Source organism: Sinocyclocheilus anshuiensis, unplaced genomic scaffold (assembly GCF_001515605.1).
Source record: "Sinocyclocheilus anshuiensis isolate Anshui unplaced genomic scaffold, SAMN03320099.WGS_v1.1 scaffold1280, whole genome shotgun sequence".
Taxonomy (NCBI): domain Eukaryota; kingdom Metazoa; phylum Chordata; class Actinopteri; order Cypriniformes; family Cyprinidae; genus Sinocyclocheilus; species Sinocyclocheilus anshuiensis.
The window spans coordinates 505,042-518,331 of NW_015546075.1; the positions used below are offsets into that span (position 1 = coordinate 505,042).

Consider the following 13,290-nt stretch of genomic DNA (forward strand, 5'->3'; position numbering starts at 1 on the left):
GCTTTCGCCTAGAAACACACAGCGTCTCCCTGACATGGCTGCTTCAACACTAACTGCGGTTACTGAAACCACGCCTTCTTTCTTTGCGTGAACATTTAGGCGGCATTACGCAAATATTTCCACATACTGAGGTAGATATGTGGGGGCGTGTTAGAACGAGCTGTTTTAGGGGGGCGTGGCAGAGTCTTAACGTTGATAAAGAATATCTCTTTGGCTTTGAGACTATAGTCTTTGCAACTTCAGCTTGTAACACTCCAAAGAGAAAGGAAAACTTGAAATCGCATCATATGACCCCTTTAAAATATATTCAAATAGAAAATAATAGGGCTGGGCGGGCGGTATGACCGTATATATCGTTACAGCAGAATAAAGTGTCTATTGTTAGAGATTTTGCTATATCGTGTATTCTGTGGTATTCTGTGGTATAGTGGTACTACTTAAAAGTTACATAGACCTTTGAGTGATAAGGAAACATTCATGAATGAGAAAATTATGTGTGGGACGCGCTTGATAGGGTTATTGCGATAAGCAGTGAAAAAGACCTCAATGTGGTGCTCGGGCAGACTGACACACATACGAAGCACACACTCAGAAAGCACCTCTCTCATCAGACAGCATGCAATTGCGAATTTGGGACGTGCATGAGTATTCCCATAAACACAGTCGGTTATATGTTAAATAAACGTAAACAGTTGGGTGAAAACCAGATGTGTATCAGTATATTGGATCCGTGCAGTTGGTCTTAAAGGGACAGCAGTCTAATTTACCTGCTGCTGTCTGTCATTATTAATGTTAATCACTTACTGTCCTTGACTGAATCACTTTTGGATCCTTTAATAAGGATCAGTTCATGTTTGATTGATACAGTGATGACTGTACAGTGTTTTATTTATACACTTTATTCAATTTCTGTAATATTTCTTACTACATGTTAAATAAACCTAGCCTACTGTAGCTGAATAAATTAAAGGTTTATTTCATATTTATTTGTTCTACTGTGTTTGTAATTTTCTTCTTTTTCTTATTTTTAATAACAAAAATGAAATAAAATAAAACAGCTATATCGAGATATATATTGTTATCGTGAAATAAAATTTCTCATATCGTGAAATAAGATTTTGGTCATATTGCCCACCCCTAGAAAATAACTATTTTTGTAAATTATAATATTTCACAATGTTACTGTTTTTACTGTATTTTGATCAAATAAATGCAGCCTTGTTGAGCATAAGAGACGAGACTTCTTTAAAAAACCTTTAAAAATCTTACAGACTCCAAACATTTGAATGGTAATGTACATAGAGCGGTTTTGACTGCATTTTGATTAGAGATCAAATTCACTGTCAGTCTATAATGTACAGAAAAGCATGGTGTGGTGTGACCTGTTCTTACTCTCTTACCTTTGATGGAACAGCCTGTGCATAGATATGTAGCAAACGCTTTGGATACATTGTGGGATCCATGGCGAGACGATCTAAAAGCAACAACTTGATATAAATTATATTTTAATCAATTACAGAAATAATCAGTTTGCAGGGCTTCCCTTACCCCTGTGAACTTGTCCAAAATCAGACCGAGAAGAGTCTGCTGATGTCCTGAATACTTACAAACCAGAGCGATGCAGGTGAGCACCACTGCCACATATATACCAAACAGAGTGAGGAAGTCCATTTGCCACTACCTGAGCAGCACAGTACCGTGAGTAATTTATTTTCACTTATTACAGGTGTTTGTATAAGACGAGAAAAGAGAGCTTAAATCAAAACCGAACGTATAATGGCCGAAAACTATTTACTTAATAAAACCATTTTAAACTGTGTTTAAGAGTTTCTTTTTAGACAATACTAGAATTACAGCTGTGCTAATGTACACAGAAAGGGGCAAGCGAAGGAAAGCTTTACCTTTATTCAACTGAGCACCATCCTCACACCTTTTTTTCCGTGCAGACCGTAGTGTGGTGAAGCAGACGTGAATACAGAACACTATTGCCAGATCTTTACACAAAACAAGAAACCTGGTCTGGTCAAAACATAACGACTTGCCTCAACAAATAAGCATAAGGAGGTATTTAATTATATACTTTTACATAAATAATTAAAACGTTTTACACTACTGCATTCTAGAAATAAACTACCCGCCACTACGTATATAAGCGACTTTGTCGGTAGAAAACAATCGCAAAGTGGACATGGCAACACCGATACGGAACTTACTGCAACTATGCTGTCAAAGTAAAAGTCATCCCATGCTGCGTCTCAGTGTGCCTACTTATACAACGCCCTTAAAGTATGTACTCTTTTGGTGAAGAAAAGGTACACACTTTTGAGTGTGTAGTAGAAGAGTAGGCAAGCTTTGGGATATACTATCACGTCACACAACTGCGTCTTTAACGGACTCTCTGTCGCATAGTTACAGGCACCTGGGGCAAGTTCAAGCTCAACCCGGTGTGCACCGTTTTGCTACGGTTTCCGGTTTGAACGACATGTTTCCTGGAAACGGTGTGCAACGGGGTTTGAGATACGTTTTCTCTTGTTTGGTGGGTGTGTCAAACATGTCAGCACAATCAGCAGCAACATGTGTATATAAATCACGCGGTATTAAAGAGACAGCTCGCACAATGTAATTAACATCCAAATAAATTCACAAGAGCAAGTATATTGCTTGCACATGTTTATTTACATTAAAGGCAAAATAACTGAAATAATAAGGGCACAAGTATAGACGGGGGCTGAACGCAGCCCTGGCCTGTCAATCATCTTGTTCCTACCGTATTTCACAAATAAAGTTAGTGAAGTTTACTTTAAAATTATACATATAATTTATCCAACTAACCAGTTTCTCAAGAGATACAGAGCTGATCTCTCTGAATGTTGTGTTTTTGTGTGGAATGGATGTAGAGCCTGTTTTGCATCTTTTTTTCGAATGTATGTTCAATTTTTCTGGATTGATGTTGAATATTTATTTACTATGTTGAGTGGATCTAAAAATGAATATAAGAAAAATAGAAGTTATATTTTATTTTGATAAAAAAGATATGGATAAGAGTCACATTTTTATGCTAAATCTTCTAATATTATTAAGTAGGTTTTACATACACCGATGTAAATGGTCAGAAAGGAAGCCCAGTATCTCCCACTTCAAAGTTGATTTGAGGATTTATTTTGAAACTCTTCAAGGTCTGTCAAATCGGAAAGCAACCAGAACTATGGACACGCTCAAAGAACTAAACTCCTCTTTTCTATTGTGATTATTGATGTATACCCTCCTTGTTATTTATTTATTTATTTTTATTTTCTTTTGTTTTGGGTTGTTTGTTTTTTTCTTCCAGAAAACGTGAACACCATGTTGTAACATTTTGTTATACTTTTGAATGTTAATTGTTCAGCATATACAATTAATAATAAAAAAATGAAAATAAAATAAAAAAAACTTCCTACCATAATGGAGAGAAAAGAAGTAGCTCGTTGATCTGCCAGTCGCGGTCTTTCATGCCGAGAACTCTGCTCATATTTTATGCATAATGATGTATTTAAAAGTTAACGACCAAATTTATTATTAATTAATTGTTTATAAAAGTTTACATTGCTGTTGCCGATGAAATATAACACAGATAACTTTAAATAAATATTTTTTACCAGGTTAAATTTTGAATATTAATAACTCAAGCCCCTTTTTCTAAGCCTCTCTACCTATCCGCCGTTCGCGCACATCCGCCATGTTTGTGGTTTTGTTTGTGGTTTTTAACGCGTTTTATTCGTGTTTGTAGTTCTGGACAGAGTCCGTCACCAAAGCGCAATGAATTGTGGGCAATATCAGCCATTAGAGTGTGCACGGATCCACACTTCAAAAATCGACCTGAAATAGTAGACCATCCGGGGACTTTTGGCATACTATTTTCAACATACTATGCTTTGGGACACACTTATTCTAATCTCACATACTATTTAGGATGGATAGTATGAACATTGAGACGCAGGGCCAGACTTTTTTTCTCTTCTTCTTCTTCTTCTTTAGGTTTTAACGGCAGTTTGCATCCTTTGTGTTGCATTACCGCCATCTTCTGGAGCTAATTACTTCCTATATACAGTATCCTGTTTTTCAGATTCTTGCCATTAGTCCCGTTTTAGTCAAAAAATAAATCAAATATTTAATTCCTTGTCCGCTCCTGCTGCATTCCAGTAGCCTATGTCCTTTAATCCACGTCCTGTTAATCCTATTTCCGCCATGTCTTTTACCAATATCATCCTTTGAATTTGATATTTTGGACTTCTTTTTAATGGTTTTTCTTTTTTGCTGGCTCGCTATTTTGTAATCATTTAGTTCATCTTTCAATATATTCTGCAGATGAGAAAATCGCAGAAGATCATCTATTTCAAAATTAGGGATTCTTTTGGTGGAAAATGTAGCCTATTATATTAATATTTGGATAATTAATAATTGAATAATATCGTTTATTAAAATGCAGTGCATGCAATATTGGTCTGCTAACAAACCAACTTTCTGATTTCAATACAGTCTTTATATTTTCTTCTGTACTTTGGTTTTTCCACAAGCTTATTTGTCCATCAAAAACATTCAATTTTTTTTTTTCGTCTTTCGTTTCAGAAGCAGATGGTTGATAATGTGCTCTTGTTTTCAGTTCAGGGTTGCCATAGCTTTCTAACTGTTGCCTCTTACAGTTATCATGTTACAGACCTGCACATTCACTACAGCGGTGATGCCTCAAAGGAAAGGGATACTACAAAAGCCCTTCGAGAATACTCCACCGAGCAAAGGAAGCAGGTATTCTCTTTTAAGGCATGCGTGCATTTGTAAATCTATGTGTTAACAAGTTTTATGAATATGAAGAAAGTTTTCTATGTGTTTTTAAAGTTAGTTTTTTATTGCACCTTTGGTTGTCAGACCACAACATCATTTAACATAAATGGAGCTAACACAAATTATTGAAGGCTGGAGATTATGTTCTTATTTTTGGATGTTGCAATTTCAGTTACCAGATTTATTTTTTTAATGCCTATGGATTCTACTGTTACAACTAATTTAATTCTGTTTTGTAATATATTAAATTATGTCTAATTTATTTCTGCAAATTATAAAAGACGGAGGTCTTTTGGCATTTTAAATTATAAAGAGAGCATAGAGTCCTTACTGTCAAAATAAAATAAAAAAATACTGTTTTATTGCAATACAATAATATTTTTCTACATACACAACCACTTTTTAGTTGTATTGGTAAGTTGAGATGTTGATTGAGGAACAGTGTGTTTGGAGATACAAGCTTTGGCACTAAATGATTCATTTAGCCCTGCATAGCTTGTCTTTGCTTCAGTCCTTTACATAATACGTCTATTACGTTTTACTGCTAGTTATACTGTTTCCCCATTCAGTTTGTAACCTTGAAAGTGAAACCGCACTACACACTTTGTCATGTATTTATACTGTGATGTGTTCATTTTTATGATCTCCCTGGGCCAGCCCAGTACTCAAAAAAACAACAACAAAAAAATACTTTGGAGGCCCCTGCTTGCACCTGAGCTGCATGTCAGCTCACTCGGTAAATCAATCCTTCCTCCTGAATTCCCCCCGGATGCATGACAGCATGTGTCCTGCCATGTGGCACGAGAGATCTCGAGATGCAGCATTTAATCTGTCTAATCCAGAGCAAGAGCTTTAATAGCACTGCTCCTGTTCAAAGATGTGTGACTGCGCTCTTCAGTGCATTCAGACGTTCTAATTATCCACCATCGTCCTGATGGATCCCCAAGCTGATTCTGGGCTACTTTTTGTCCCTTGGAGAGACAGCTAGAAGAGAGAGTATGGGAAGGAGGTATTTATAGAGAAATGGGGCCTCTCTTTACCCTTTTTGGAGAGCGAATCATTATCTGTGCTAGGTGTCCCAGTTTCTTGATTTGAGCTCTGCAGGCAGGACTAGCAAGACTCGCCAGAGATGCAGAGTCAACTCGTCGACAACATCACTCTGGCACTCGATGCAGTGTCACCTTTTTTTTAAGTGGCAGTGCTCTGCATGCCACACGACGATGGGGGGCATTCGAAAGGCGTTTCCCCTGAAGCGTGGTGCGGTGCAGGAAGAGGATCTCGTACAACTTGGAGGACGTGGAACAGGCGTTTTGCTCTCAGAATTTTTGATACCTGTTGAATTACGACAAAATGAAGAAATTCCTCCAGAATAAGAAAGGGAGGTGCTCCTTACGGCAGAACAAGTCGGGTCCTCGCTATCCACCCAAAGATTTTTGTAAGTGTTTAGTGTTCAATAATTTTGTGTTTGTAGGACGATGATGATGATGTTTAGGTGTGCAGAGGCTAATGTTTTGACGAATGACCTTCTATCAGTCTACAGGCTTAGGCTTGCATGGACCAGCCCACAAACATAATATTTTACCAGTCATTTAATTGGGAATGTTGATGTGTGATGTGTGTGTCTCTTAGTGTTCTGGTTTCACTAGTAAGTACATGCTATGCTACAAACATGACTCTCATGTTGCTGATGCTGTGTTCAGGCACATCTGTACTCTGATATCGGATGATTTGGGAGCCTCTGTTCCTTTTTCAATGAGGTCAATGTTACTGGGAGGTCTAATGTGTCAGCTGAGACTCTGTAGTTAGTGAAGGTTCTATATTGCTCTGCATTTCTTTGTCTTGTCAGAATAGGCAGAAATTTACAAAGCTTGACATATTGTAGCATCTAGGTATATATATTTTAGGTGCTTGACATATTTTAGTGTCTGTTCAAGCATGTGTCCGCAGTGATGCCCAGCAAATTTCCATTTTCTCAGGAGACTTGGTCATTTTGCTGTGTGTAAGTAGGTCTTGTTTACAACATGCCAAACATTTGGAGCCTAGTTGCCGATTAGAGACCACATATCCTATTATTTGCCATCTTTCTCACAGTCCTCACCATGCCAGCATCCAACCAGGGCTGGCCAGAGGAGTTTGGCTTTCAGATAGGGGGGAATGGGCCCAGCTACATCCTGACTATGGAGGAGGGAAGCAGTGCTCATCTGTCTGGACTGCAACCTGGAGACCAGGTCTTGGAGATTGAGGGGCAGAATGTTTCCAGTCTTAGTGCTCAAGAGGTCATCGCCCTTGCCCAATCACAACGAAACATCCCGCCCAGTATTGGAGTAGTTTCACGCATCCAGCAGGTGGGTCAATGACATGACACTAAATTTTGTTTTTGTCTGAATGTATTCATTTATTTAACATCAGGGTTATTATCATTAACTTAAACTAAAACTAAAACTATTAAAGAAATTTTAGTTCATTAAAATGAAACTAAAATGAAATATATATATATATTAAATGAAAAACCTAAACTAAACGGAAATGAGAAATAGCTTTGGAAACTAACTGAAATAAGTTGAAGCACTAAGATAAAAAAAGTCAAAGTAAAACTGAACTAAAACTAAAATAAAAATAAATTAATCCAAAATAGTAATATTAAAACAATTAATAAAAATGGCAAAATCACAAAATAAAATTACTAAAAAATTTAATTATGAGATAATAAAAGCTGATAAAAAAAAAATCTAAATATCAGTAAAAACAAATATAACAATTTATATAACATACACAAATATAACATACATTGACTTAAATACAGCTATTCTATGAAAAAATATATATGTTTTTGAGGGCATAAGGCGATTGGTTATATCAATGAAGAAAAAAGCCTCATTAAAATAATGAAATTCTTGAAAATAAAACAATACTAAGTAGATTGGCATCATCTTTAATAATTACTTCTTAGAAATATTTTATATTTTATTTTATTTATACATTTTTTTGACATGTCATGGGGCGTGATTCTCCAACAATCTTAAATGTTATTCATGAATTAGTAATTCAAGATAACAAATATTAAAGTGTACCAATAATTGAAATATATATAAAAATATATTTATAAAAGTTTTAAAAACCCAGAAACCAACATGAATACAAGTACATATACAGCTATTAATTCAGTTCTGTCTATAACAATATTTACAATCTGTTGCTTGCATTTTCTGGCCTGTCTGCAGATGGATATCATTCCAGGCCCTGATGGTCGCTTTGGTTTCACTATCGTGGGAGACTGCCCCCTGCTGGTGGAGGATTGCTCCACCTGCTCCCCAGCGGGTCGTAGTGGTCTCAGAGCTGGAGATTATGTCATGGAGGTGAATGGGATCCCAGTGAAGCACCATGAGATGGCAGCCGCTTTGATAAAGGCCTCTCAGGGCCGCACGCTGCGTCTTGGGGTGCTGTGCACGGGCAGTCGTCAGAAACGCAGCAGCAGGAGTCTAGAGGGCTCTCAGAACGACACAGATGGCATGCGTCAAGACCGCAAACACAAGGCTCTGGAGTTCAATAGGATGGTGAGTTTATCTGACAGACTTTGAATATGTTTTTATGACTTTTTATAATTGAAGAGGTGCAAAATCACAATCACTGCTGTTTCAGGTTGAGGAGATTTTAAGGAACGAACCAGAGGTGAAAGAGAAACTGTTTGCTGTACTGAAACAGTTTGCTGCGGAGAGAAAAGTGGACTGGCTTGCTTCTGCTCTTCCTGACATCTTGACAACTGAAGAGCAGCAACAGCTCATCTCAAACATCAGGTATCCATGACAACCCCATCTGCCACCTACAGCGCTCATTAATTTTTAACCTCCATCTCAGGCCTACTCTGACCCAGATGTTTTCAGCTACTGTATTTAGCTGTGCAAAACAGTTTGAAGGCCACCAGAGGGCATCAGTTTAGTGTAGATTTGTTCTAAATATATGAATAGAATTTTAGTACATTCTTTGCTGTTCTTATTATTTATGTTCTAAAGTCATACTGTGATGCACATATTTGCAGTAAACATAAACACTCTTTCATTTCTCTGTGTTTGGTATAGAATTAACCAGTGTGGCTTTCAGTATAAACTGGTATGACCTAATAAGGACACTGATAGATGTGTCTCCATCTGGTGCTGCTATGTAAACTGATCATCTTCAGTCCCTCTGATGTATGCTGGCACAGTTAATAGTGAAATTCCTTTTCCAGTCCAGCCTATGCCTTAATGCCAACTGGGTCAATAACATAAGATGGCACTAGACAGAGAATTCTAGTGTTGATCCATTTGTCGGCTTCTCACAAGCTGTTTGGCATCTGATGCTTAGTGGGACAGTTTACATGGTCTAACAAGCGATTTATTTTCAGATGTTTTCACATGATTAGTTGTTTGACTATAATATACACTACCATTCAGAGGTTCAGGGTCGGAAATCTCTCATGCTCACAGAGTCTGCATTTATGTGATCAAAATATGATAATAAAACAGTAATAGTGAGAAATATTATTACAATTTAAAACAACTGCTTTTTATTGAAATATTTTTTAAAATATAATTTATTCATGAGTTGGTAAAGCTGAATTTGCAGTAGCCATTGCCCCATTCACATTACTTTTATCACATGATCTTTCAGAAATCATTTTAATATGCAGATTTGTTGCTCAAGAAACATTTCCTATTACTATCAATGTTGAAAACAGTTTGGCTGCTTAATATTTTTGTGGAAACCGTGATACATTTTATTTTTTTTAGGAGTTTTTGATAAATAGTTAAAAAAAAACAGCATTTATTTAAAATAGAGATCTTTTGTAACTATAATTATAAATGTCTTTACTGTAACATATGATCAATTGAATGTGCCCATGCTAAATAAAGGAATTAATTTCTATTAAAAAAAACTGACCCTAAACATTTGAATGGTAGTGTATGCTATTGCAGTTATTAAAAATATTAGTATAATAGATTTTGTTTGGTGAAGTTGTTTGATGTGGGAGAGTAATACACTATATGTTACATTCTCACCTACTTACCTAGGTTGCATTTAGCAAGACTGTTTTCCTCAATTTATCAGCGAAAGAACATCAAGGTTATATATAGTGTTCAATATTGTATTTGCTAAATGGAGACAAGCTATTCCCTCTGCGCAGTAGGTGTTGTTCATTTGTATTATGAGTTAATAACCTTTGTCACTGTATAATCCTCTTTAGAGAGATATCTGGTGAAGGGTGGTGAATGGGGATGTCACCATGTGTTCAGCAGCTTGGGGATCTTGAGTTCTTTGGGATGCACAGTGTAATGCTAAATATGCTGTAGGAAAAGGAATTAATCTTAAAGTAAATCTTTTATGATCTAGTACATTTTAACATTATCTAGGACAGATTTTAAGCCAGTCTGGGTAGATTCAGTTTGCATTGGCCTACTGGGACATTAGCCAGTTCCCAATTTAATTTAAAGCTGCAGTCCGTAACTTTTGGCACTCTTGCAGTTAATAAACAGAACTGCGTGCGTCTTGTGGAAGAACATTGTTGCCAGAGCTACTTCTCTCTGTTTATGTCTATGACGAATCACGCATGTACTGGGCTACTACTCCGCAGTGGTACATACCCGAACCAGTCTAAAATAGTCCGAATATAAACATTTATTATAGGTGTACCATAGTGATTCAGGACAAGCCAAAAACACGGTTTGTAAAATGGATTCATGGTTTACTCGCTTATTATATAAATTATGTAAATTTTGAAAACAAAAAAGTTACGGACTGCAGCTTTAAATAAGCTCTTTTAGTTGGCACTAAAGACATATCTGGGCACAATTGTCATAATTTCTAGAAATCCCTTATTTAGGCCACATGACAAGCTATAGTTGGTCAGTTTAAGGGGTGACCGAGATTTCACCAAGTACAACATGTTCCTGGATCAACATCCTTCCCAATCACGGCGACCCAGTTTAAGGTGTGACTGTTTATTTTGCCATCTTCAATTGTTGTTGTTATTCGTTATTCATCAAGAAACTGAATGCTTTGGAGAAGAGAATGATATTTCAGACAACATTTTAAAATGACATACACTACCGTTCAAAAGTTTGGGGTCGTAAGATTTCTTAATGTTTTTTTGAAGTCTCTTATGCATTTATTTGATCATAAATACAGTAAAAACCGTAATGTTGTGAAATATTAATATAATTTAAAATAGCGGTGTTTATTTTTTAATGTATTTTCAAATGTAATTTATTCCTGTGATGGTAAAGCCAAATTTCAGTGTCAGTATCAGTGTCTTCAGAAATCATTCTAATATGCTGATTTGGTGCTAAGTAACATTTCTTATTATTATCAACATTGAAAACTGCTGCTTAATGCTTCTGTGAAATCTGTGATACATTTTTTTCAGGATTCTTTGATAAATAGAAAGTTCAAAAGAATGGCATTTATTCGAGATACTCTGATATTTTGTAACATTTTAAATGTTTTTACTGTCACTTTTGATCAATTTAGTGCATCCTTGCTGAATAAAAGTATTTCTTTTTAATTTCTTAAAAACATTACTGACTCCAAATTTTTGTGTAAACCTAATGCATTTTTCACATACATTTAACATATATTTTTACCATACAGTAGCTTGTATCCTATACTATCCTGTCCTACTCAAGATTCAAGATTTTTTATTTGTCACATACATGGTTATATAGAGAATATATGACCAGCAGTGAAATGTAAGTTTGTGGCATGCGCATTGCAGAGCTACACAAGACAAGCGTTTGAGGTTAAAAAAAGTATATAATTTTTATTCTTTAAAAAAAAATGACAGATCGTTTTGCTAGATAAGACCCTTGTTCCTCGTCTAGGATCGTGTAGAACGCTTTGAAGCTGCACTGAAGCTGCAATTTGGACCTTCCACCCAGTGAACCCCACTGAAGTCCACTATATAGAGAATAGTTTTCCTCAAAAACCTTAATTTCTTTTCGACTGAAGAAAGAAAGACATGAACATCTTGGATGACATGGGGGTGAACTGATACAGTCTTCAGGATTTTTTGATTAATAGAACGTTCAAGAGAACAGCATTAATTTGAAATAGAAAGCTTTTGTAACATTTTAAATGTTTTTACTGTCACTTTTGATCAATTTAGTGCATCCTTGCTGAATAAAAGTATTTCTTTTTAATTTCTTAAAAACATTACTGACTCCAAATTTTTGTGTAAACCTAATGCATTTTTCACATACATTTAACATATATTTTTACCATACAGTAGCTTGTATCCTATACTATCCTGTCCTACTCAAGATTCAAGATTTTTTATTTGTCACATACATGGTTATATAGAGAATATATGACCAGCAGTGAAATGTAAGTTTAAATGCTTACTAAACTGTAACTGCAGTTTAAATGCATCAATGTCCTCTCTGAGATACATTAAACTGTGTAAATACATTTAAATCCTATTTCAGATGCAGATTCCAGAAATTATTTCTTATGTTGGAATGAAAGACATCAAGTAGCAGTTGAAGTGCGTCTTATTCTTACCCAAATCTACAAAATGGAAGAAAGAGTTAAAACTGAACACAATCTTGCTACTCAAGTGGTGTATGAACATTTTTTATATATATTTATTTGCTTCTTTCTCATTTTGCATTTACTTGTACTTTTACTTTCAATACTTAAGTACGTTTAAGATTTAAAAAAATACTTTTTGTACTTAAGTACAATAAATATCACATACTTTAAGACTTTTACTCAAGTAATATTCTAAACGGTGACTTCAACTTCTACCAAAGTCATTTCCTGGTAAGATATCTGTACTTTTACTTGAGTATGGCTTTCAGGTAGGCCTACTTTATACACCACTGCAGGTTCCACCCTTATCGAAATCGTCAATCATCATCAGTTACTGACGTCCAACATCAAATATATGTCATAATAAACAGCATGCACAACCCTAAAAATGACAGATTTCGAAGTGAAACAAGATATTCAACAAGAAAGAAGACTGAATGTGGAAAAATGGCCTCGTTGCATACCGAAATGGAGCCTGGCGACCGGAGGGGAGTAGTTCGCAAATTCTAAATGCGTTTTGCGTTCCACATCGCTGCTTAGTTATTTTGTGAACATGCACTACATGGACACATTTAAGTGTTGCGCTGCCTCAACGGCTGCCGCGTTTAATTATTTTAAAATCGCAGACTCTTTTTGTTGACGAGATTAAGGTCTTTTGGATTGCAGGGAGCACTACTAAAGACCTTTTTTGACTCGGTGGTGGCAACATCTTGGATGACATGGGGGTGAGAAAATTATGAGGACATTTTATTTCAGAAGTGAACTAATCCTTTAAGCAGCAAGGCCTTTTTCAAAATTGACAATAATAAGAAATGTTTTCTTGAGCACCAAATCAGCATATTAGAAAGTTTTCTGAAGGTTTATGTGAGACTGAAGACTGGAGTAATGGCTGCTGAAAATTCAGCTTTA

General features: G+C 35.9%; 2 protein-coding genes across 6 annotated transcripts in view; one reads left to right on the plus strand and one right to left on the minus strand.

The window, feature by feature from the left end:
* The window catches only part of LOC107699875 (probable palmitoyltransferase ZDHHC4), an 8,463-nt gene extending 6,301 nt beyond the window's left edge, over positions 1–2,162 (minus strand). The window contains exons 1-3 of the mRNA XM_016501292.1: positions 1,902–2,162; positions 1,549–1,681; positions 1,401–1,474 (exon numbers count right to left, since the gene is read on the minus strand). Coding sequence (XP_016356778.1) covers positions 1,401–1,474; positions 1,549–1,671 — 197 coding nt within the window. The 5' untranslated portion in view covers positions 1,672–1,681; positions 1,902–2,162. The remainder of the gene's footprint in view (positions 1–1,400; positions 1,475–1,548; positions 1,682–1,901) is intronic.
* A 3,509-nt stretch (positions 2,163–5,671) lies between these two features.
* Positions 5,672–13,290, plus strand: part of LOC107699877 (delphilin) — a 25,240-nt gene continuing 17,621 nt past the window's right edge. For 3 of the 5 annotated variants that reach the window (XM_016501295.1, XM_016501296.1, XM_016501299.1), the window contains exons 1-4: positions 5,672–6,253; positions 6,910–7,163; positions 8,040–8,372; positions 8,458–8,612. In XM_016501295.1, the coding sequence (XP_016356781.1) occupies positions 6,169–6,253; positions 6,910–7,163; positions 8,040–8,372; positions 8,458–8,612 (827 nt within the window). In that variant the 5' untranslated portion in view covers positions 5,672–6,168. Of the gene's footprint in view, positions 6,818–6,909; positions 7,164–8,039; positions 8,373–8,457; positions 8,613–13,290 lie in introns of all 5 variants that reach the window. The other 2 variants (XM_016501298.1, XM_016501297.1) reach the window with 2 other exon arrangements.